At 41.8% G+C, this 27,174-nt stretch overlaps 1 protein-coding gene across 2 annotated transcripts in view; it reads left to right on the forward strand.

Moving 5' to 3' along the window:
• The first annotated feature begins 963 nt into the window (after nt 1-963).
• Nucleotides 964-27,174, forward strand: part of dgkq (diacylglycerol kinase theta) — a 36,544-nt gene continuing 10,333 nt past the window's right edge. The window contains exons 1-14 of one of the 2 annotated variants that reach the window (XM_080745827.1): nt 964-1,560; nt 3,946-4,025; nt 13,522-13,621; nt 14,508-14,602; nt 15,825-15,950; nt 18,437-18,587; nt 19,337-19,411; nt 20,375-20,475; nt 21,026-21,243; nt 21,650-21,740; nt 22,700-22,754; nt 24,383-24,444; nt 25,815-25,965; nt 26,270-26,308. In XM_080745827.1, the coding sequence (XP_080601953.1) occupies nt 1,323-1,560; nt 3,946-4,025; nt 13,522-13,621; nt 14,508-14,602; nt 15,825-15,950; nt 18,437-18,587; nt 19,337-19,411; nt 20,375-20,475; nt 21,026-21,243; nt 21,650-21,740; nt 22,700-22,754; nt 24,383-24,444; nt 25,815-25,965; nt 26,270-26,308 (1,582 nt within the window). In that variant the 5' untranslated portion in view covers nt 964-1,322. Of the gene's footprint in view, nt 1,561-3,945; nt 4,026-13,521; nt 13,622-14,507; nt 14,603-14,865; nt 14,927-15,824; nt 15,951-18,436; nt 18,588-19,336; nt 19,412-20,374; nt 20,476-21,025; nt 21,244-21,649; nt 21,741-22,699; nt 22,755-24,382; nt 24,445-25,814; nt 25,966-26,269; nt 26,309-27,174 lie in introns of those variants that run through there. The other variant, XM_080745828.1, reaches the window with a different exon arrangement.

Genomic DNA, 27,174 nt, shown 5'->3' on the forward strand with positions numbered 1-27,174 from the left:
TTTCTATTAGGATAAATGAGATACCTACACCTACAGTAGGCTACACTGGAATTGAATTAGGGTCCATTATTAGGCTACTTATTTCTTTAATCACAGACACATCGGCCTGCCCTGCATCCCTGCAGTGGTGGAGACGAGAGGAATAGTAGGCCTATCCTACTCAAATGTTTTACTTGTAAGTGAAAGTGCGGAATTCAAAATGTAGGCCCTAGGCATACTTGAGTAATTTTAAGCATAAAAGTGTTATCGAAATGTAGCTACTTAAAATTCCAAAAGTAAAAGTACTCAGTATGCATGCAGAATGTCCCATTTCAAGTTTTCAAATGGATAAAAAATATTTTGAAGATAGCAGATCTACAAGCTCACAATGCCTTGCATCACAATGCATTGTGAGCTTGTTGATCAGCTATTTTCAAATGGCCAAAAGGCAAAATGTATATAGCACCACTGCAACCCTAGGCCTATATTATATAGGGTTGAAGTGGTAATGTATGCTTTGTAATAATAATACAAATCTACATAGCAACTAATTAACCAAAACTAAAGTGGAGTAGAAGTAAGTGTAAGAGTAATGGAAAATACTCAAGTAAAGTACAAATACCTCAAAATTGCACTAGACTACTAAGGCTATCCCTGATTCAAGTGTGTTACAGTGTTATTACAGGAAGGAAACAAGGAAAGAAGAAAGGAAGTGTGATAAATCTGGTTTAGGAAATGTGTGGGCGGAAGTAGGAGGACTTGGGACGTGAAAGCATGAGAGAAGTGAGGGCGAAATGAAAACAAATTCAACTGAGGACTTGTTGATCTGGCTAGATTAAAAACACTCCTGGTGTCGCCAAAAGCCTGCAGTGGATGACAGCGGTCGACCATTTTTCATCAACATCAATGTTTTTTGGGGGGACGGGCGACGGGGACGGGGGGGAAGTGCACGACTGACTGTGACTGACTGGATGTGATTGTCGAACGTTTGTCTGCTGAGTTTACCAGCCGACCTGACTTAATCCCTGTTTCACTTTACAGCTAATTAGCTTTCACGGCGGGGAAGTGAACAACAACACCGCACAGCACGGCCACCCTGTTCTGTTCTGTTCTGTTCTGCTCGGCTGTGGTGGTGGTGGTAGGATGACGAGACCTGACCACGTAGCAGACAGACGGGGTTGCTGTGCCTTTCTGCCGCCTGGGAAAGACGATCTACAGGAAGCTGTGCTCGTTTTACGACCCGGAACGCGAGGAACACTCTGATCGCTGATACTCGTCGTCCGCGCTCTCGGTAGAAGCGTGTCTGCTCTGCTGGACTGGAGGTGGTGGAGGCAGGCGACATCATGGCAGAATGCAGTCATGCCATCAAGCATGGGAATCCCGGCGCTGGCGTCACGGATCAGAGCCCCGGTGGCAGTCCCGTCACGGGCAAGAAAAGGGCACAGCAGTCCCCGGGCTGTCGCCACAAGTACCAGGTCAGCGCCCCCGGCCACTGCTTCAAAAAAGTCACGCTGACCAAGCCCACCTTCTGCCACAACTGCAGCGATTTCATCTGGGGACTCATCGGGTTCTTGTGTGAAGGTAACGACTCTTAACACACTGTAACTGTTTGATGTTTTGATCTCATGTCATGCCCCCCCAACCATGCATGCACGTAGGCGTTTTATTGTGCGTCCTTCATATAGCCTACATCAGCACGGTCTTTGCAGTTTGACCTTTTTATAGGCTGCCATTGACATGATTGCTAGATGATGATAGTTTGAAGTCATGGCTCCGATAAGATGTCATGGTCCTCCTAATAGACACGAGAGAGCAATGCTGTAAAGGTTCATCGTCCTTTCTAGTGATGCTTGGCTACACCCGCAGCAGCAGGATAACCGAGGGGAGGCTACCCTTCCCTTCCACTGTTCTTCAGCTGCCACACAAGCTACTATGAATTAATTAATTTGTACAGAATCAACAGGTAGACTGTACCACCACCTCTCAACTTATGTAAACGCCTGCCATGCTGAGCAAACACATCCACACTCTCACACACACACGCACACACACACACACACGCACGCACGCACGCATGCACCTTGCACACACACACACACACACACACACACACACACACACACACACACACACACACACACACACACACACACACACACACACACACACACACACAAAAAAAAACACACAGTGGTTACACACACAGAAACACATGCACAATACATGTCGCTTACCAAAGACTATGGTGTGCCAAATTGTTACTGGGCAGAGTGGTGGTCTTTGGGGGTTTGGTGGGGGTGTATGTGTGAAGGTTCTGTTGCACAATCAGCTGCAGTGAAGTCGTGATGTACTATTCAGTTGGCATGGCAACAGGAGATTGGCGGGGATGTTTGGTGAAGAAGCAGCAGGCAGAATTACAAACACATGAAACAACAACAAATACATTAAAGCCTGCAGTAATCAAATGTACTGTAGCCCTAAATGAAAAGGCTAAGCTGCCTTATACAATCCATTGTTATTTAAGCCATGTGAGAGCTTAATGTAAACTCATCGTGAAAGCTGTATGACACTGATGGAGGTATACTCAATAGTAACAAACAGCACTCATAATCCTAGCAGTGTTAGTGCCATGCTCTCAATCAAACTGGTAATAACCTAATAACATATTTACTAGCTACAGTTACTTACCAGTAAGACTCCCTAATCGGGAGATAAGCGACCTTCAGGTCGGCAACCCCATGGTGGCGCTAGAAGAGGGGCATGTGAGAAATCAGGGGACAGTTACTTACAACGTAGTTACGTGATACATTGCTTGTAGGGCTGGGCAATATATCAATCTTATATCCATTCCATATCCTGATACTAGATATATCATTTGGTCAGTGACCTCGTGGTTAGAGTGTCCGCCCTGAGACTGGGAGGTCGGGGTTCAATCCCCTGCCGACTCGTGTCGAGTCATACCAAAGACTTAACTGTAAAATTGTACCCCTGCTTGGCACTCAGCATCAAGGTTTAGATTGGGGGTAAGTACCTGCGACATACTAGCATCATGTCCGGGGGGGATCTACTTGTACATCAAGCTGCCTCATGCTAAGGAAGATAGGACATAGGCTCCTGAGTCCTGACCTATGGGACACATGGCTCGGGAATCGCTGGTTCCCCAGGCTGCTTACTTACTTTCTTAATATGGCAGCATAGCCAAATTGTTGTATTGTCCTGGTTTTAAGAGCTGCAGTGCAGTACATAGTGATGTATTTTTAGAGTGATCTGAACTAACGACTGTTCTACATTTTCTATTATTTGCCTTATTATATAGGCATTACTGAGGATTATTTATCAAAAAGCAAGAACCAGTACAAAGTCTTAGGGATTTCCATGATATGGAATGGTATCAGGATTGGTTTTCAAAGCAGTAGGTTGTATGTTTGTTACCGCTGGCTTTCTCCTGCGTCCAAGGCCATTCATTGAATTTAGATTTCCCTAGACGCATCAGTAGGCAATAGGCAGAGATCTCTGATCGTCTGGCTACAAGAAACTACTCTGATGTGTAATGCAGCATGGGGGAAGAAAACACATGCACATTTAAAGACATTTTAACCAAATATTGCATCATTTAACATACATGAAATAATCACCATTTACATTTTATACATTTGTCAATTATGTGCTTTTTGCCCATATCAATTTAGGGTGGGATTTTGTTAGTTTGGCTTTAATATTCACTCATTTAATATGAGGCCAGGTCAAAATATGATGCAGCAAGCAGACAACATTTGTTTTTGTTTTATTGTATGTGTTGTATTGAAAATACTGTATTTACTAGCATATCAAATATTGTTATATGCCACGTGATAGTTTCCAGATGTAATTGATTTGACGAATGTGGGATAAATAAATTGTAATCATAACCAATATCAGACAAAAATGTGAATCTCTCTGAGTAGTCTTGCTTCCCTCTGTTCTCAGTGTGTAACTTCATGTGCCATGAGAAGTGCCTGAAGACTGTGAGAACTGTGTGTTCATGTATGACCCCTACACTGGTGCGGGTGAGTTACCATGGCATGCAGTAGCCTAAAGGTGCCTCCACACCGAAAATACTACAGGAGACTTGTTCAAACTGTTCACAGACTGCAAAGAACTGCAAAGAACTGCAAAAAACTAAGCACATTGAATTTTCCAGCCGACTGTATGCCGACTGTAATTACTGTACAGTTTTGCGCATGCGCACTGTGTTGCCATATCGGCTCGTTACAAGCGACTTTGATCCTGTTTTCCTATAATGTTGCTAGTTGTGGGTTACTTTTGTTTGGGCATGTTTCTGAATTGTAGTTGCTTATTTGGCCTTGCTTTCAACATTCTTTTAGAAAATAGCTAATGTAATAGAGCTCAATAGGTGAAACTGGACGCTCCTTTAGGCTTTGTTTTCATAGACCTGGTCGCTTGTTTAACTCACAGAATCTGGCAACCGAGGAGCAGAAGCGGAGATGCTTCCTGTCCGGTGATTTCTTCTCCTCACACCAAAACAACACACATCACTATCACTAGCGTTGCCTTGGAGTTGATTAGTATAGGAAATTGAGAGTTGAGATTGTGAATATGCTATTTAGTTAAAATATGCAACGGGAAAATGTCTCTGGCTTATTTAGGCTGGGTTTTGCTGCAGCAGTAGCAAACTAATGGTCCATTATAACTCGCTACAATTCACCGACGTCCAGGGGCGACTCTACAAAACTGAGCAAGTCCAGTCTTCCAGTTTTCCGTCGATAACGTTCCCGACCCGCTGCCGAAAACCTACCGATGAGCTCCCGTTCGGCAACAGACGCTTTCCGCCGCCGATTCGGCCACGAATCTGTTTGGTTAAAAGTGGCCTTAATGATTTTCCATCCCAACCCAGAACCTAAAGCTATACTTTGCTCACACTGATGTTGCACAGAGAAAATAACCGATCAGCACAGTGCTTTGACAGACACATTGTTGTGAGGTTGTCGTTTTTGATGTGCGACATAGTGTAACAAAGTATATCAAGCTCTTAACCACCATGGCTATGGAATGTGACTGAAACAATAAGAGCAGAGAAAGCGTGGACCTGACCAAAACATCACCTCGGTAGGGCTGTCACAATTATTACATAATCGTCTAATCGTGATTATTTGACATTATCGCAATTATTTTGTCATAATCGTCATAATTGTGAATGTTGAAAAATGTCTGAAATAGTGGAAATAGCAGATCTACAAGCTCACAACGCGTCGCATTGCGACGCGTTGTGAGCTTGTAGATCGGCTATTTCCACTATCAAAGTTATTGAGCGGTGGTCCCGCCGCTCCTGTGATTCGCTTTCAAGATGTTACTGGCTGGCTGGCCGGCCGTGTATGTCTGTCGCCTGCCATACCTCTCCTGACCACACACACAGACCACACACACACACACACGTTAAAGGAGGGGCGCTATTGAGCAGGGCAGGCAGACAACACACTCTCTCTCTCTCTCTCTCTCACACACACACGCGCGCACACACACACACACGGGTAGCAATGAGTGCGCGTGTGCGCGCACACACACACACACACACACACACACACACACACACACACACACACACACACACACACAAACAAACAATGGCGACCGAGTATTTCCCGGTGAACCTAAGCGCAACGGTGGAGGCTTGAGTGTGGGGAACACGCACCACTGACTATTGCTGATGGAGAGGTTATATATATTTAGCCTTTATGTATTGAGAATGAGAGGCACTCTTGCCGATTTAGTAAGAGACTCGTCGCCAATTGCAAGATATTTAAAAGTTATTTGGGGCCATGATGATATCCTTTTCTTCCCACAACTAGACTAAAGCTGGCAATACACTACAAGATAATCAGGCCCGACTGAATCGGGTAGAATTAAACACTACAGGATCATTTTTTCAGATTATTTTACCAGATAAAAACTGGCTCAGACTAGCCGTTTTGAACATTCGGGCGCTCCGCACGCTACAGGATTCTATTGAGATTGAGTCGGGCCTGAACAAAGCAATAATACATAATATAAAATACAAAATGTCACGGGGGCTGTTCTTCGCCTTGCAACACACACACGCACGCACACGCACACAACAACACATAAACGTTATCCACACAACACACCGTCGCTTCGCGCAATGGAGGAAAAAAAACGCTTCAATTGTGTCCCATTTTGATGATCATATGAGTTCACTTTGACACGTTTCATGTCATGTCCATCCATGCCTCTGTTCAACTCTCTGACTTTTACCCTCTCTGTCTTTATCACTGCAGCGTGCTGCGTGTTGTCTGCTTCTCATGGTGCCTGATTTATGATTAGTCGTATGACTGTGTGGCGCACAGAACATTAGATTTCCAAGATCAAACTGTGTCCCTCCGCGCCACATAGTAGGGTTTGTAGATCAGGCAGGGGGCGTGTACTTGCAAGAGCAAAGTAGAGATGGGATTTATGGCTCTTTGAAGTGAGCCGGATCTCTGGGATCCGTTCCTTTCAAAGAGTCGTTCAAAAGACTGGCTCATTCGAGTTACTAGTTACTTTTTTTTTTTTTTTTTTTTTAGCGGCCTGAACTCTAGACTTTTGCGGCCCGAGGGGGAGGGGGGAGTGGCGGGGGGGGGGGGGGGGGGGGGGGGGGGTAAACCGGTTGGTGGGTAAACCACCGCTCAGTTCACACGGGTGTGATTTTTTTTAAGTAGTAAGTTGTCAAATATGTTATGTGTCAACTCTACCATGTAAAACTTCAAAGCCTAAAAGCCAAACAGAAATGTAATTATCAACGACAAATACACAATTAAATCGTTAATCGCCAATTATTTGAGTGACAATTAATCGTCATGTAAAATTTCACATCGTGACAGCCCTACACCTCGGTGGTAATTACTTTAATCCGCTATGGGAGCATGATCAGTTTGCAGGCTCTATTCTAAATGGAATCAGACTCGCATATACCCACTTCCTTTTTCAACATCACTCTGACATTTACAAACCGACATGAGCATGAACTGTTTAACACCTGTAACAACACAGGAAATGTCTTGAACATCAATGGCAATGGCTATTGTTGTAGTCTTGTTTTTCGACATAATGTTACTCTATTGTTGTGTAATGTTCTTGTAACATATTATCAGTTTGTTGTGTCATAATAGTTACACATTCATATTGTTGTTTCTTACAACAAACATAGATGTGTCATGTTGAACCAAATCGTTATTTAGTTAGGTACTTAATGTGTGTGTAACTGTGTATTAAAACAACCCAGGAAGTCTTGCTTGATATAATATCAAGCTTCCTGGATTCTATTTTTTATGGCGTACCTCCTCAGAGGTGAGTCATCTAAATGCCAGACCACACCAAAGCAACTATTCAAAACTCCTCGCAACAAAACAGTTTTAAGACTAGTCCACATACCAATGCAACTCCTTGCAATAGCCGTTGGGGATTAGGGTTGCAAGTAGATGCAAGAAGCTGCATGTTGCAACGAGTTGCATTGGTGTGGACTGGCCTTTAATAAAACTGTTTTGTTGCAAGGAGTTGTGACTAGTTGCAAGGAGTTGCATTGGTGTGGCCTGGCCATTAGAGTGTTTGTCTGTGTCTACATGCGTGTCCCGGGCTGATCAGTGCAACATTTCTTGTGCATGCTGCTGGTGCACAAGTAGAACAAAAACAACGATAAATTCCTTTTAGATTTATTTAAATATTTTTCTCATAAAATAAAAAATAAATTGTAAAATGGAAGCTATAGAGTCTGATCGGTCAGCCTGGAACCCTTGAACCTTGGGATGGAAGCCACGTTGGATTAAGACATTGTCCTTTACTTTCTCCAGACCTACTAAAGATCACTGATCATATAAGCCATCAGAACCATATTGTGATAGCCTGGAAACCAGGCGAATCTGCCACTGTAAAAAAAAGAATTGGAATTATTATTGTATTGTTGTATTACATTGTAGAGCCCGACAGATATATCGGTAACGGCGATATATCGGCCGTTTTTAAGGTATCGGAGGGGTATCGAACATCGGTGAATTATTTCACCGATGTCCGATGTTTTATACAAGTGACATATTCATTGATAGAGCGTCTTCTGCCTTGTTCAACCAGGCACAACCCAAGCTGCAGTACTATAACTATCCAGCAGAGGGCAATATAACACCCATAAAGGCCGCACTGACTTGAACTGATGACGAGTGTAACATTAATTATGTCACATAATATTATGTGAAAATCCACAAAGGGGACAGGGGGTCCTCGAGGGAGTTCCAGGGGGTCCCCAGCTAAATGATAGTTAGGAACCAAATGTTATGGGTATGTAACTCAGTGTGTACAAATGGAAGAGGTGCAAATGGGTCCATTTGGTTCCATTTTTGCACCGTGATCAGTGAAGGTTTTTGTTTATTGACGTCAGCCAAGCCAACACATGGCGTGGCTAAACCTTGTTGATATAATCCTTTGCAGATATAGGCTTATATGTACTTACTACTTCTTGTCATGTTGGCAGAATGTTTTCTCCATCGATGTTTATGAGACTTTGGGACCGTGGGACGCATCGCAAAAAAAAATCCATTTGATATCCAGACCAGTCCGTATGGAAAAGATATGATAATGATCCATTTGATTCCATAGCCAATCCATCCATATGAAGAAACATGATAATAATCCATATAATATTGAATACGGTCGCTCTACCCAGCAGACGCAGCAGACATCCATTGCTGTAGCAGAAGTTGTACATAGTGTTTATGCTTAGATGTACTGTACATTTAACAAGATGACATTCAAAACGTTTTGATTTGAGACTGGTGTGGTACTGGTAGTGGTTTTATCTGTGGCTCCATGTTTGCACTTTGCAGAGCTGAGCGAGTTTGGGTTAGCACTTAGCAGCTTAGCTTAGCTACTTGGGGAGACAGGCTCCCTGCTGCCTGTTGCTGCTGTGGGAGTAGGGACCGTCAACAAATTACAGATAGCAATTTAGAAAAATGCTACATCTCCTAGACAAAAGCACCTGGAATTACCAAATTACACCATAATGTTCTTGGCCCATGGCTACACGATGCACCTTGCACACCATTTATTTTTTGGTCTTTCCATGTGCTTTTGTCAAGGAGATGTTGTATTTTTTTAAATTGCAATCTGTAATTTGTTGACGGTCCCTAAAATCCTCGAACGTCTCCATGATGTACAAGCTCTCAGCTTGTCATGCGGCAAGGTGTTGTGGGCTTGTAGATCGTCTATTTTTTTTTTTTTTTTTGTTAAGCTACTCCACATTACTTTTTGACCTTAAAACAAATTAGTTAGGGTTTCTCACAGCCCTGCCTGGCTTCATTTATATACTATGCATAATAATAATAATAATAATAATAAATAAATCTGTGCAAACTGACAGATATGGATACAGAACCATATAGGCCTATATGCTATATAATGTCTGCGTGGGGGAATATCTCCGCCAGGTCAAGTTGGCGTGTAAAATTCATATAATCAATTGGAATGAAATCTGCTCAAACTGTCTGATATACGGTTACAGAACCATATATAGGCTATATAATGTCTGCGTGGGGGAATATCTCCGCCAGGTCAGGTTGGCCTGTAAAATTCATACAACCAATTGGAATGAAATCTGCTCAAACTGTCTGATATACGGATACAGAACCATATAGGCTATATAATGTCTGGTGGAAACCTTGTATGTAAAAAAAAAAAAAAAAAACATTTTTTTTACAAAACATTAACAGTTTGACTGCCACGGGAGGGATATACCGCCCGCCACTTCCTGCGCAATCTTGCCAATTAAAAAGTAGGGAGGGATATACCGCCCGACCCTTTTTTTTCATATTACAGTAGTACAGTGTTGGATCTATGCGGTAACCAAGATACAGCCCTTTTGGACGATGGGACGGTCGTCATGCATGACAATTCAGTGGCGTCAGTTCAGAACAAGCTAAGGTATGGCAACATGACTGGTGTCTGGTGAAGACACCAGTCATGTTGCCATACCTTAGCAACAGGCACGATGAAAAGTACATTTTTATTATTTCCCCCTGTCAAGGTATGGCAGCTGCATACCCCTGCCATACCCAATTGACGCCCCTGCATGACATCACACGCTCATTTGACCAAATTCAAGCATGCTGGTTGGCCGGTTCCCCCCAGAAACAAGGGTCTAGAGGCCCATTATACACACAACAAGAGTTCAGTGACTTCACCGGACACACAGCAATCAGAGGGAGAGAGAGATATATTGAGAGAAAGAGCGAGAATCAGAAGCAGCAGAGAATTTAGTTATAAAATCATTAGATTTAGTATTATTTAGAGAGATAGGCAGCCGAATCATGCCCCGCATCCCGTGGTCTCTCCCCGCGCCGGGTCAGCGGAGTGGCGACATGTCGGAATGGAGAGCGACACCCCCCCGCGCCATGCCCCGTGGACAGTCTGACTCTGGACACCAAGCCCGCAGTCAACGGCGGTGGCCGGCGCTCTTCCACGATCGGTTCATCAGCGACTAGCGAGGGCCTCTGCTGCTACATCCACTGCCTCGATTTTGGATCTGGCGGCGAGAAGAGCTCCTACGGGCGATCGGTTCATCGAAGGCCTCGGCTGGTAGGATCCACGGCCTCGATTTTGGATCTGGCGGCCAGAAGGCAGACCACCGATCGCGGCGGTTTCTCCCCGCGCCATGCCCCGTGGACAGTCTAACTCTGGACAACAAGCCCGCAGTCTCCGGCGGTGACATGCATGCTGCCCGAGGCAGACCACCGATCGGTGCGGTCTCCTCCCCGCGCCCTGTAGGAAGCACTGCTGAGCTGTGATCAGCGAACCCGGTATGTTCTCTACGATTCACTTTGTTCTTTACGTCTGTCTTTCAATGTTATATGAGATCAGTGGTGTGTTCTACCTATAACGCACGTATACGGCGTCTGCTGTCGGAAAATAAAAGGCAGGGGCAGGTAGGATTAGCCCAGGGGGTCGCTGGAACCTCCATAGCACCGGGGACTAACCTCCACACCTCGCCCGACTTGGGACACCCTCGCAGGCACGGCGCCGCCAGGCGCCGGCCTCTATACCTCCGTGATGGAGGAACAATAAAATATGAACGGCGTCTGCCCTCGTGAACCTTTCAAAGTAGCGTATTTGATAGGGATTATGTACTATAGCGTCTGCCCTGGCCAAACGAATAGTAGCTGATCGTATGCCCTCAAAAAAAGTCTAGAACACACCACTGTATGATATGCATAAAGTGTGTTCCTGTGGAAATGAGCCATGAATCTGTAGGTCTACTCTAATGCAAGCTTGTAATACATTCTTCAATCAATCAATAACCGATGTCAATAAGCCTGACCTGCTATTGTTTTTTTTCCACGTAGGGTGCATTTGGTAATATACAATTCAATTCAAAGGAGCGTTATTGGCATGAGAAAACATACGTTTACATTGCCAAAGCAAGTATCACAAATACAAAAAAACTGTTGAAAATATACAGTTGGAGGGGGTACAGCATCGTTCAAACAGAGCTATGTCGCATTGTCATTTTATATATATACAGGGTACAAATAGCAGCATTATTTTCCTCATAGTACATAAAGGTATCAGCTCTGTTTCATACTGTATGTGCAGTAGGTCTAGATGTCAATCCATGGTTTGTAGTAGGTGTATGAAGTTCCTCCAACTTCTTCCAGTAAGAATACATTTCTTTATAGTTTAGTTTTTTATTGTGTGTGTATACCTAGATAGATAGTTTAGTAATACAATCTGTGTGTGTGTGTGTGTGTGTGTGTGTGTGTGTGTGTGTGTGTGTGTGTGTGACATAATAATCTATCAAATCGATCTCAAATCTGTATCAAATTTGTATCAAAGCAGAGCCTATAGAATTCAGTGGCCACGTATATATACATATATACATTTGAAATTATTTAGACTAGTGAAAACAGCCGATCTACAAGCACACAACGCCTCGCTTGTAGATCTGCTGTTTTCACTACTTTTGTGCGACAGCCTTTGCTAAAGAACATACAAATTATACAGAAGCACGTTCATTTAGTATTTTGTATTTATTTCTATCATATACAGGGCCCGTGGAGTCTGACTGGATGGAGGAAGGATGGGAGCCCGATCTGCAACCAGACCAATGACAACGCAGAGGACAGTATGATGGCGGAGATAGCGAGAGCGGAGGAGTCAGGCATAGGTCATACACACTGTAGGTTCGCTGCCTGGACCAATGTCACTCTAGGGGAGCTGAAGAACTTTCTGGGACTTCTCTTCCTCACAGCTATCGTTCACAAGCCGGAGATTGCCATGCAGTGGTCAAAAAAACATTGCCATGCCGTACTTTCCCAGAACAATGGCAAGGAACAGGTACCAGGCCATTTTGAGGCACCTGAGGTACACACACACGCACACACACACACACACACACACACACACACACACACACACACACACACACACACACACACACACACACACACACACACACGGTGAACAGTACCATCTTTGACCTTGATTTGTGGTGCCTTTGACTCCTGAATGTTGGCTTGTTGAATGCCTTTTTTTGACTTTTATATTATTTTATTTATTCTTTACTTGCTGCACATTTATTTTATTTTACTTTTATCCAGTTATATTTTATTTTTGTGAAGTCATATTTGTGATTTTTTTTGGGAAATATTTGTAAATATTGTTGAACATAAATATGTTCATGCTGGATGTGTGAGGTACTCACCAGGGTTAGGGTTCGATGTTGCCATAAAATAAAAGGTTGACATCGCTTTTCTGACTTTTTGTCTTCCTGACCTTCTAGACCAGGTAAAAACACAGTGAATTCACAGTGCATAGTTCTATCAAAATGTAAGGCAATTTCCACCTTCTGAGTAATTTCATACTTTTTCACTTTGCACCCTTGAAACTAGACGATGGTACAATATTTTTTTCACTTTTTTTGCAGAAAATGAAAGTAGGCATGCTATTGTTTCTGTCAAGGGTACTTGTGTTCCGTTACCATTTACCAATTTGTCGCTATGGCTTCCTAAAGTTTTTTTTCTTTGAACTCAAATATCTCAGAATCTAGATTTCTGAGGTTATTGACTGGTTTGCGCAGTGCGCACTCTCGAGCACCTATCTCCAAAACCGCTCACCGAAATGACTCCAAAATTTTTTTGGTAAAAAAAAAAATCCTCTTTTACCAAACCTCCCATTTTTGTTCCGATGTGAATATCGGATCATTTTCAATATATTCCCTGGAATCGGGGCAGAATGAATGGGACCTAATGGTGGCATTGGTCAGGGTGGGGGGCCGGGGGGGTCTGGCAGTCAAAGTGTTAAAAAAACACTTTTTTAATGTTTTGTAACAAAAACTTTTTTTTTTATTTTTTTTTACAAAACATCTGTATCGTATCGGTATCGGTGTCTAGCACTCTCCAACATCGGGATATCGGTATCGGTCGAAAAATATGGTATCGGTCGGGCTCTATTACATTGTAGTTCCATATTATAGGTATATGTGTCATGTTATGTAACTATTCCTTGCAGGTACCGGTGGCCCACTGTTTTGGCCCAGCTGGAATGAAGAAACGGTTCTGCTGTGTATGCAGAAAACCAACTGAGGGAAACTCAGCCCTGCGCTGTGAAGGTCAGCTCTTCAGAATGCTCCCAGGAATTAGAATCTGCATCCAGTTATGAACAACGTGCCCTTGAGCTGCAGAAAATGATAAACCCCAGAGACAAGCTACCTCTAATGACTATCTTTGAGAGGCATTGCACAAGATGACGATGTGCATTTTAAGTTCAGAGTAAGGGCCAGTTCAACAGGGGAGCGAGCAGTGACGTGCAAAGGTGTGATACTGTTGAAATCATGACTGCAGCCTCTGCCTTGGTGCTGTGTACTTACGTGCACAGTTAAGTAAACAGAGCAGGTCTACTCACTCCAGGTCCGCATTGTGTGTACACATGTTTTAATGCCCATGGGGCAGACTTTCTGCAAAGAGACAGAATGAGTCTTACTTAAGTGTAGGGGTAATTTTCAAATTGCAGTCCATTATATCCCTTCTGGGAAATTAGATTTGTTCTGACAAGTGCTGACATTTTACCTTTGAGCTAATAAAGAGTGCCTGCTTGCTCAGGGGATATATTGAATCTTGACCATCAGCTCAAAAGGTGAGAGGTCTAGGTGAGACATGACCTTTGACACAATCTAAATGTCTCAATAGAAGAGCATGGAGACCAAATACAACCACCCCAATTGTATAAGTTATATTGTATTAACATACTCTACCATCCAGTATAAAACAAAATTACATTTTATTCATTAAAAATGTTTGCATTTAAGGCTTTCTAATAATAAAAGAATTGTGCTGAAGCTTTGAGAAACTGTTAGCTTTGTCTGCCGACAGACACATCTTACTAGCATAAAACATTCTACAATTTAGTAACCGTACCTGGGTGATGCTAAGGAACATCAGCATGTGTTTGTTGAACTTTAACCTACCGTATGTGGGAACTGTGTTTGTTCATTTCAGTGTGTGAGCTGCATGTCCACACTGATTGTGCCATATTCAGTTGTGGCGACTGTCGCAACTGCCATGTTGACGGTACCCAGGACTTTGCAAGTGTTGTAAGTGCCAACTACCTTAAAGAATGACTTCAGTAGAGAATCAACTGCCCCCTGTTTGTAATTTACAGCAACAACTTCAAATTCTGACTTTTTTTCAATAAGTTAACAAGTGCCGGATAAAACATATTGACGAGTAGGGCTCAGTTGAGTGCTCACACTCAATACCTGCCACAACAAATGGTCTTTAATCAAAGACGCCCACCTAGTCGCGCTGTCAGACTGTGCAAGAGAGTGAGCCTTCTGTTCAATGTTGGCAGGGGAAACGGGAATTGTGCCCCAGTGCTGTGGGTTTAACTCCAAGTGAAAGCAGAACCAGCGATGAACGTAAATGAAGTGGTTTATATTTGCCTGTCTAGGCTGTCTTAACAAGAACGTATAATAATTTTATTAAACACAAATGAAGCAATATGATACATGTCGAAACTGACTGTTGATACATGTACCTGGTCTCCCAGGCTGTGCATTTTGTTTGACCTCCTTTGTAGCTCTTTAAAACTCTTTACAAATTGTGGTGAATATGTAATCAAACCAGCTTCAAATTCAGGATCAGAAGGGTGACTATTATTTATTATATGTTAGAGAGATTTTCAGGCAGTAAAAGAGATTGTTGCTCAAGATCCCTTGTTGCTTCAAGGAGTAGTTCATCCCCAAAATGACTTGTTTTCTATTGATTACTCATGCCATGGAGACTTGAGTTCAATAATATGTTTTTGTATTTTTCAGATTCCTAAGACAAAAAATATATATCTTCGTAAATTTACCCCCATTGATTCCGAATTGGGACCCAATTGCATTTGGGTCCCCATCTGGAATCAATGGGGGTACATTTATTGTAATTAAATTATTGACTAAAACAAAAATACTAAAACAAAACTCAATTCTCCATGGCATGAGTAATCAATAGAACATTTTTCATTGTTGGGGGTGAACCACTCCTTTCAGGAGAGCCTTTCTTCACTTTGATCCCTCTGATGAAATGTGCAATATGTGTAATAATAGTAATTTGTGTATCTATGGGGAGAAACAAATGAATAATTATACTGTGTACAATATGATAACCAAGTTTTCATTATTATTAACATTTTATAACCTTCATTTCACAGTCATAATTGTTACCACTTTGTATCACTACATGCCACTGCTTCAGTGTGCTGTGATAGAGAGCAGAATCACAGCAGAATGAAGAGATCTCACACAGGGATCCTTTTTCCTTTCACCCCAGGAGACGTTTCACCACCACTGGCGGGAGGGCAACATTCCGTCAGCTGCGCGGTGCGAAGTGTGCCGCCGCTCCTGCAGCTCATCAGACGCGCTGGCAGGGATGAGGTGTGAGTGGTGCGGTATTACGGTAAGAACCAATTAAAACCATCACCGGGAGACTTTCCCTCCATCTTTGCATCATTCCTTGATAGGTATTCTTTTTTACTGCATGACACATAGGCATCTAGAACAGTGGTCCTCAACCTTTTCAGACCCTCAAAATAATCATATTTTAACTGGGGACCCCCACCACCCTGACGAGCACTAATAGTTGACCCATTAAATTTTTGTATAACACGGTTCTATTGTGAAAATAGCAGATCTACATAGAGGTATTAAATTGTCACTTTAGAAATGTGCAGATACCCTCTACACACTTAAACTTTATGTTGGTTTATTTACTGTTGAGTGAGAAAACAATATGTTGCACATTAAGTTAATCATCTGGGGACCCCCCAAAATAATTTGGGGACCCCCCTGGGGGTCCCGACCCACAGGTTGAGAACCACTGATCTAGAAAAGGGTCTGTGAGTGTGTCTGTCTGTGCCAGCGGTTAATCTCGCAAACCACTTAATGGACCATTTGGTCCATTAAGATTTATTTTGCACGCTGTCAGCAGTTCAAGGAAGTGAATTATCTTCACATAATGTTACCATGGAGAGAGAACTCACAAAGGCTACAGGATAAACAAGTGAAATTGGAAGTGATGACATGAGCAAAGAAATAAGCAGACATAATTGAAACTGGAACTCTGTAAATTGGCAGCACACATGAAAATATATTTTATGTTATTAAAGAGATGGGGACTTGGGGAGGCCCCTGTTCCTGAACAAACAATATAGCCGTGGCTTTCAACTGATTGTGAACCAGCGACCACCACCCTGACTTAAGAATCAACCTGTTGTGTTGTGTGGGGATATGTAGGCTAAGATTAGTTTAAGGTGGGTTGGTGGCCCTTGAAGATTGCTCTAAACATGCTAATGGTCCAAAGCTCAACCAACCACTGAACTATTCCTCTTACTTTATCCAATCTTCCATATTAAACTCATGTTAACTGAGATTCTAACTCCCCTTTCTGTGACATTTCTTGACCTCAGACCTCCCAGTAACTGACTTCATTGACTCGTCATCTTAGGTCAGCCGGTCATTTAGTGCACTGTTTCCCAAACAATGGGTTTTGACCAATTTGTGGGTCGCGGACCGATTTTGATGGGTCACGGAGTTTAAAATCCCATTTTCTTTTCCCACAAAAAATAAAATATATATTTCAAAAGATGGAAAATCTTTTGAAATATAACATATTTTTAGAAATATATATATATTCTTAAGAATTGTATAAATGTTCAAACAAACAAACACATCTAAAAAATTCCATTAATAAAATATAACAATAATTTAGAAGTAGTGAAAATAGACGATTAAGAAGTAGCCTTGTGAAAATAGCCGATCTACAGTTCAAGCTCTCTCTTTTGGGTCACAAGCTAAAAGGTTTAAGAACCACTGATTTAGTGCACTGCTTCTCAAGTAGTGGTCCATGGCCCACGAATGGTCCATGGCATGATTGCAGGTGGTCCATATCTGTCTTTTCTTGGCTAGTATGTGGTGGTCAGAGACAGTTTCATGTAATTTTCTGGCTCCAACCTTGCCCTGTACATAATACATCATAATAATAATATTCTTCAGGTATGCCAGTGTGGCAATACCACTCTCACAGAGATACATCGTTACAAAAGGTAAATTATATTTAGCTTTTACTGTCTGAAAACTCATCCAGAACCTCACAAGGGACTGTTTTATACATGTCTCTTGAAAGAGTCTGTGGTACTCTTCCAGCTTGAAGTACTTCTGTTATTGAAACACAAGCCTCCTCCAATGACCACAGATAATGTTTTTAATTCCACTGTTCTCATATCACACAAATACCAAATTACTCTTTCTCCAAAATAAAATTATATAAAAAAATAAAAGGAACAAAAAACTGAATGGATAATCAGGCAGGGACCCACATGTAATACCTTCACGGACCATACATTGAAAACCTCTGCTTGCAATGATTACTTTCAGAATATAGAGATTTTACCTTTTCACAAAAACAATGTGTTATCTTTGTATATTTTCACGTTATTGTTTGGATGTGTGTGTGCCTTCGTGAAGAAAGAGAAATACATTTTCAAATCAACCAATTGACACTGATGGTTTTCTGTCCCACTAATTGGGCTCTACGTCGTCAGTGGTTCTCAACTTGTTTTGCACTGGACATAGACTTGCACGTACAGTAGACAACAAATTAATACTTTAAAAACACAATATTCCATTATTCCTCTATGATAGTAGTCTTTTAGTTCCCAGCCCGCCCATCGAGAAATAATGCTCTACGTCATGGAAGTAGTCCGAGAAAAGTCACACCATTAACTGCGTAAAACTGTTGTGGGCTCTTGTATCCCTTATCAACCGCACGTCACTTCACATTTCTCACAGCATGTCGCCACAGCCCAGTGGTTTCCTCTCTCTAGAAGCTGTCTCAGCTCTTTTCCTCAAAGTGCAAATGCACTATTCTTGTCCTGTCTTTTGTAGACCCACGCTGCCTGCTATGTCAAGGTGCCTCCAGAGTGCAGCCTGGGCCGGCTGCGCGGCATGTTCCTTCAGCCTGCGTGCGTTCGCCTCTGTTCCAGGAATTTCAGCAAGATGCATTGCTACCGCATTTCTGAGAACTGCCACGACCTGGGTACAAAGACGGACAGACCCGTACACACACACACACTCACACACGCACATGCATGCATGCATGCACGCACACACACAGATTTACTTGTTATACAATTGTTACACATAAACATATTACACATAAACATTTACACGCAAATATTTCTTTTGCAACTACCACATTAACGATGGTGCTTACAATGAACAAGCAGTTCACAGTTTGACCTGCGGTTGGCAGTTATTTTTCAAACACCCACACAATGTACACACACACACACACACACACACACACACACACACACACACACACACACACACACACACACACACACACAGACACACACACACACAGACACACACACACACACACACACACACACACACACACACACACACACACACACACACACACACACACACACACAGTATACATACCGGTACACACACATATATATACATACATACACACACATACAGCTACACATAAAGGGCACTTACAACACAGACTCTAAACCACATCCTCTGTTGCTGCTGATACATTCTGTGTGCCTGCTTATAGTATGCAAGTGGAGAGAAAATCATTTTTGAGATAATACAATGAGTATACTGTGTATAAGTGGGACTATTCTATTATCCAGGGGGAATCCAAAGTCTTAAAGTACAGAAATATGCTGTGTCGGTTCGCCAACAATTCTTGAAATATTTCAATATTCAGAGAAATGTGTCATCCCACAAAGGTTGTTCTCATTGTGCAAATGTTTATTTGACTAGATAACTCAGATGAGGTAGATATGTCCTGTCCAGCATCTGCCAAAGAATGCCAGGCAGCATCCTCTCCAGATTCAGGTTGGTTTGGTTAGCTTATGTTTATCACATTTAAAATGTATACAGATTTCCAATAAATGATTCTTTTAACTAATTGAACATTTTGAAACTAGGGACTCGAAAATGCTTAAAGGAGTAGTTCACCCCCAAAATGACTTTTTTTCTATTGATTAGTCATGCCATGGAGAGTAGAGTTCAATAATATTTTTTGGTTTTTGTCACATTCCTAAGACAAAAATTTGATTTGAGTAAATTTACCCCCATTGATTCCGGATGGTGACCCGTTTCGAAACGGGTCACCATCCGAAATGAATGGGGGTAAATTTATTGTTATCACATTTTTGTCTTAGGAATGCGACAAAAAACTAAAAATATTATTGAACTCTACTCTCCATGGCATGAGTAATCAATAGAAAAAAAGTCATTTTGGGGGTGAACTACTCCTTTAAGGCCCATTCCCACTAGGCCAGATAAACAGATAAAAAAATATCTTTCTCCATTAAAGTGAATGGTAAGATACTGATAAAAAATGTATCTGTGACAGATATTTTTCCATTCAAGCGGATGGTAAGGTACTGATAAAAAGAATATCTTTGACAGATATTTTTCCATTCAAGCGGATGGCAAGATACTGATAAAAAAAGATATCTGTGACCGATATTTTTTTATCAGTATCTTATCCACTTGAATGGAGAAAGACATTTTTTATCTGTTTAGCTGGCCCAGTGGGAATGGGCCTTTACACTGGGAAAAAAACTGTAGCATCTCATTTTGTGTTAAAAGAAAAAATATGCCCAATGTGTGTGTGTGTGTGTGTGTGTGTGTGTGTGTGTGTGTGTGTGTGTGTGTGTGTGTGTGTGTGTGTGTGTGTGTGTGTGTGTGTGTGTGTGTGTGTGTGTGTGTGTGTGTGTGTGTGGCAGTTTATATTGCAACATTGTTCCACAACAGGTCTGAAGTGTGTTTGTGTTCTGTGCTTAACAACAGGAAAGCAGCTTCTCAAGGTGTTTGACGGCGATGATGCAGTCAAGCGCGGTCACTTCCGCTTGGTGTCCATTCCCAGAATAACCAAGAGTGAGGAAGTGGTGGTGAGAGTCCCCCTGTTCCCTCACATAAGTATAAAATCCAGAGGAATGTATTTCCTCCTGTATTGTAAGAGGGTGAGCAGTGAGCCACTACCATTAATACTGCTACTAGTCCAGCTACAGTAGTACCAGCTCTACTACTGCTACCTATATTACTATTAAAATTGTTATAACGTTTTAATTAATTTATTGATTTGAGGTGATGTCTAGATGGCTGATTCCACATATTATAGATACTCAACCCAATATATTGCCATTTGTCGTTGGTACAACTTCAACAATTTGTGGATTGCATTCTGTCCAGGCTTCACCTCATCAGAATATTCATCATAACCGTTGATTACGAATTAAAACATTGACCTTAGTCTCACTGCCCTGAAGCCTAACCCTTACCTTAAGTAAAGATATATTTTTTGAATCTGAGTATTGAAGAAGGAGCGGTCTTCATCTTATGGTTTGGGCAGAATGTGCTAGCTGGTACCAACCAACCCTCATTTTCTTTTAAAACGATTAGTTAGATAAACCTTTGCACCCATACTCTGCCGTTCTCTAGGAGGCAGCACTGAGGGCGTTCTACCTCCCTGAGGAGCCCCAGGGTTACGAGTTCCAGGAGTGCGACAGCCAGCAGCCTCTCCACAGTGAGGACATCCTCAACCGCAATGGAAGCCCAGACAACAGGGGCATATTTAAGGACTGTGTTCCAGAGGCCTGGATTCTCAAGGCCAAACCCCAAGACACAGAGGTCCTCAAGATCTATGCTGGCTGCTTGAAGTGAGTGCTGCTGGGAAATAATACCATTGATCCTTGGGTCTTAGTACTGTTCAACAGTTGTGCTAATTCTGTTAAGCTAGTTAAGACATGCTCATGTTGCATAGAAGTACCAATTTCCAATTCCAAAGTTGGACTGGAAAAGTTGAGTTATAGGGCACTTTGACTTCTTATGCCAGAGCATTAACACGTGGAAATTGAACAAATTAACAATGCAAAAAAGCTCACAACGCATCACATCGCAAAGTGTCTTGACCGGCTATGTTCACTACTTCTGAAGTTTCGATTTTGAGACATCTTGAAAATCAGACCTAGTAGACTGGTAAAAGTTATTATAAGTCATTTATAACTACTTTTAGCTGCTGCCTTCTAATTTCTCTTGTCCATTTGTGTGGATTTTCTTTCTCAGGGTGGGCGTGCCCTATGTATCAATCTCCATATCCAGGAACACGACAGTAGAATCAGTCCTCAATGAGGTCCTCCTTCAGCTTGGCCGACAGGTAGCTGGCTGACTCACTCACCCGTATTGGTTAATTGATTCAAGTGTTTATTGACAAAAGTTGTAAAAGTCGTACATATCTGTCAAAAGGATAAAACACAAAAAAGCTTGAGAGCTTATGTGTTGGGGGGTGGAGACATACAGACAAATATAATTCATAATAAGTACATTGATACATGTAGGGAAAAGGAGACTTGTAGAACTACAAAATATATCTTTTAATGGTATAACCAGTGCTTAATTTGTCAATGAAAAGGTGGGGGATCCTGGGTTTTGTGTGCACACGCGCACATGCACGCACATGCACGCGTGCATGCACACCCGGTGCACATTTTCCGAATACACCAAGTATAACATTATTGCGGAATCAAGAGCCTATATTAAATTATATTACTTTTTTTTAACCCGCAAAAGAAAATAGACATCTGTTTAGCCAGCTCCTTTTAGAACAGAATCCAATTTATTGGAAAAATAAGTCTCCAATCAGCCATACAAACTTTATTTGACAGCTTTGATCAGTGCATTTACCAGACATTTAAACTGTCAGTAATTTTACCCCATGCTCTGTATGGTCTGCTCTTTCCCCTGCACCCTACTCTACCCCTCAGAATAAAGGGATAGGGGTAGTAGTGAAGTTAATAAAAGGGTCCTATCACACAAGCGTCATAACTGTGCGCAAGTTGCTGCGCGTTCTAAAAATGACAGACCTACAAGCCATATTGCATCTCTGGTTGATTTGCGTTGATAGCTTGTAGATCTGTTCATTTTGTGCAGGGAAGGTCCCGGATCCTTGATTCCAAATCGAATAGGTGGCAGATCCAATCAAATAGGTCCCGGTCCGTAAAAGCGAGGTACCGGAACAAGATCCGGCTTGTTCCGGCACAAATTAAGCACTGGGTATAACATATCAAATAATTTGTATATGACACTACTATGCTCATGACAATGTTATGCTTTTAGGAGGAGGACCCATCCAATTTCAACCTGATGGAGATCTATATGGGAAGTAAACAAGGTAAGGAGCTATCACAGCTAATACCTTGTAGCTGTCGGGCAGAAACCTTGTATCTCCATATTTCCCCCTTTTATGTTTTTTTCTCTCCATAAATGAATACTCTATTTCAGGGGTCTTCAACAGGGGGTCCGGGACCCCTAGGGTGTCCTCAGAATTACTACAGGGGGGCTGCCAAATCTTTGTGTGATAGAATCATTCTTTTAAATAAACAACTTGAACCCTGGCATCCCTATTCTGAGGAGAACGTTTGCCGAAAATAGCAGATCTACAAGCTCTCAACGCCTCGCAGCGCGAGGTGTTGAGAGCTTGTTGAGAGATCTACAAGATTTGGGTTTTAGAAATATTTAACCAATGAAAAGTACTAGTGAAAGCTTGTGACTGAATAATACGTACATATTGCATCCGTTGGAACACAGGTTCTTCTTGTTTCCCATTTCCTGAAAAGTTGCAGTTTTTGACATTTGACAAGGTTTCCGCCCAACAAGTGACGGAAATGTAAACAGAAATGAATTTGAGGGGAAATGTTGGCTTTGTTCAAACTGCTCTATCTGCTCCATCTGATTTGTTTGTCAAATTCGGTCTTTAATACTGACTGTCCACAGTCTGTATAGTATACACTCACTAAAGGGCTGTTAACACTGAGCACTAACACGATGACTATAACTATATTGTTCACCATTGTATTTTTTTATATGGTGTGAACTCTGCCTTCCACTTCACTTTAAATGATTTCTAAAACCATATTTTTAGTGTTCGGTGTGGAGGGCCCTTTACTGTATTAAAAGCCTATTTGCAAATAGGCTTGTAATCTAATATTGTATATCAGATTTGCATATTCAGACATCATCAACCTACCGGTATCTGCATTGGTTGCTGTGGTCACAACACTTGGCTTGTCGCCAAGCATGTTGTCCATCAGATCATAAGATGTGTAACTGTTTAATAATCCTACCCCGCTTTTATTGTTACCGTTGTATAAATCCTTATATTTAAACTTGAAATGTTTTATTCTCCTTTGACACTGCACACATGACGGTCTATGTCTTGATATATGATCTTGTTCCTGTATGTTGGTTCAAGCTTTTCCTGTACTGAGGCATTCCCCCAAATTGCTAGCAGACACGTAATTTCTACCTCTGTCCAGGGGCTATTGTTCTCCATTTACTAATGATGTCTATTATCCATTCTCCATTATTAAACACAACATCCTTTTTGTGTTTAATCGAGTGAAATAAGGGACAGTTTGATATGCAATTTGACTATGTGAGAAGTGAATTGAATTGCTTTTCAAATAATTTATGACTGTGGTTCAAATCTGAATTGTAAAAATCAGTGTCCACGTGTTTTTTGTTTTGTTTAGATTTTTACTGATGATAAAGCAGCCTGAATCCAACCTAATTACAGTATGCCCAATCTGGATATGTGAAATTTTGGATTTGGGCTGTCTGTCTGAACATAGCCTAAGTTTGTCTACTCTACAAGCGACTTTGGCAGATAATATCCCATTTGCATTCCAGATGTCTACAGTAGCTGCAACTAAGGGTCCAAGAAGTTTACATATTGACATACATTTATGTTCATTCATTGGAGTTCATATGACTGAAACATCTCTTTCCCCTTTGTCTCAGTCCAGAGACAGATTCTATTGGGCCAGGAGTTGGTACTGGAGAAACTCCACGAGATAAGGAAGGTATGAGGAACTCTACTGCATCTACCAGACATTCAGGTTTCTACTCCTACGCACATTGCTCACACTGATTTCCATCATACCATGGGGAGTGGATGTATTTGGATACTTACTCGTACAATGGTGTACTGCGCTAAAAATAACTGATAAGGAATTGTAGAAGAATTTTGGTATGGGACAATGAAAGGACAGATTGATGTAGGCATACACGTTTTATCATTAAATGTACATTTCCTAGTCCTGTTTATCACTTCTGGCCTGAGAGAAGTAAAAATGTAACAGGTTCATGTTCATGATTTATTCATGAGACTTTTGCTGAGCAGGCATGCTCTTTTTTAGCAGCGATCACATGAGGTACAGTCGCTGCACCATCTGCAGTCTACCTTTGAGCAGCTCTCCTGGAACAGATCCAGATAAAATGCCTTGCTCAATTGTTAGGTTCTGAAGGAACGGAAGAGTGCATTTTTGCCAGCCATTCATGGATTTGAATTAGTGACCATACCACTTCACTTTAAACATTGAGGGCCCTATTATGATCCAGGTCTTATGCCTTATGCCTTAACTTCTTTGCCTTTTTTTTACTATTTTGTTTTTGTTTTTTAAATATTTCAAATAGCTGATCTGCAAGTAAACAACGTGCAGATGTAGATCAGCATTTGAAGTATTTAAAAATGTTTTTCAAAATAGTGAAAAAAAGGTAAAGACGTTAAGGCATAAGGCATAAGACCTGGATCATAATAGGGCCCTCTTGTCTTAAGTACCAGCTCTTATGCCTTAACTTAAAGGCCTGTCCATACTGTCTCCGACCACTGAACTTTTCGTCTGAGAGTTACGACTTTCTGACGTGCAGCTTTCTGAACTCTAATTCAGGGTAATGCTTTTCAGAAGATTACTTCATTTTGTAGTTGAACCGGACCTTTCTGACGAAAGGTTTGTTGGTCGGAGACAGTATGGACAGGCCTTTAAGTTAAGGCATAAGAGCTGGTACTTAAGACAATCAAAATAGAGCCCTCGGAGTGTCATTGGTTTAAAACATTCACCCATCACCATCACCGCAGTGACCCACGTTTTATTCCTGGCATTGGTGCCTGCAGCTTGGCCGGGTTCTTCAACAATTGGTGGTGTTGGTGGCAAGGAAACTAGCTGGAGATTGTGTATTTTAAGTTTCCTTTTTTTTTTTTTTTTTTACAGTGGGGTACAGTAGTAGACAGAGGGTGAAGAAAAATAATAAACATGCACACTCATCTTCTCCAATGTAATTTAATTACATTGTTTCAAGCCAAGGCTCTTCGGGTCAGTTTGACAGATCTCCATGAAATAAAACATTTTAATCAGGGACTTATATGCAACATATTTCATGTGATCTTTGCCAGCTCTCCTTACGGCAGATGAACCAGACCAGGTTCTATCTAACAGAGAACCGCAACCGGGTTGTCCTAGTGAACCTGCTGATTGGTGGCCTGCCCTGCCTGCTGACCCGGGAGGAGTACACTCGGTTGATCCATGAGCACCTTGCTGTCAAAAGTGAGTCTGCAGTACCAGTTCTGTGCTAAAAGCGTATTTAGCGTGTTTTAAATAATAATCATCATTTGAATACGTAGAATTAAAAGCCTGTTCCAATTCCTTTTTGATCTACAGTGGAAGGTTTTTGAAATTTGAAAAAGTAATGAAGGAAAAGTGAGTTCTCAGCATGACTCAATGTCCTGCTGCTTTACTCTCTCTCCCTCACTGTCTCTCTCTCTCCCTCTCTTTTTAGGTCAGTTCACAGCATGAATATTCAGATATACTGTACTCAATGATTCACTGTCTTCTCTCATTGTCCTTACAGGTCACTTGGTTACCATCACTCACTTTTACGGGAGCCAAGGTAGGTAGATTACTCACACACAAACGCACACATGCCAGATCCACCCTACTGCTGAGATAATTTCCATGCACAAGGATCATAACATATCCCATTCAGTGGATGCTTTTAATGTTTTACATGAGTGCATACATCATTTAGAATGCATGGTCCCAGTGGGAAATTGAGCCACTCCACCATACAGTATACTGAGTAAACCAATCGTCTTGTCCATCGTTCACTTGTTCAGTGTGTGTGTGTGTGTGTGTGTGTGTGTGTGTGTGTGTGTGTGTGTGTGTGTGTGTGTGTGTGTGTGTGTGTGTGTGTTGGATATTCAGCTTCACTTGTTTATTGATCGTAATAAGCTCCCTTTTAAATGGCTGTGCCAGTAATACAGCTCTTTTCACATTACCCGCACATCACGGTTTGGGATTTAGAAACCAACAAACAAGCAGGCTATACAAAATGGTCAAGCAACTTCTGTCTCCTCCCTCCCTTATCACCATTCAGAGCACAACCCACCAGTCTGTAGTCTGTACTGGTCTCCCCTGGCCCCTCTGTTAGCACAACCAACCAGTCTGTACTGGTCTCCTCCTGGCCTCTTCTGTTAGCTCAACCCACCAGTGTGTACTAGACCCTCTTTTAGCGTCCAGACAAAGAGATGCACCACCGTCCTTAGGAGCCCTCTTTGGGCTTGGGTGATAACTACAATTAAATATCACAATAAAGTCAAGCCAAAATGTCATAATATATTTGGCTTATAATTCTATTACTATATATAATAACTATTAATTTACAGAATGTCTGATTGACCGTCTGTCCATCTGACAACACGCTGACATCATGCTAGTACTGACGTCACAGACTTGCCTGGACACGGACCACCATAT

Source organism: Nannobrachium achirus (assembly GCF_963921795.1).
Source record: "Nannobrachium achirus genome assembly, chromosome: 17".
Lineage (NCBI taxonomy): Eukaryota > Metazoa > Chordata > Actinopteri > Myctophiformes > Myctophidae > Nannobrachium > Nannobrachium achirus.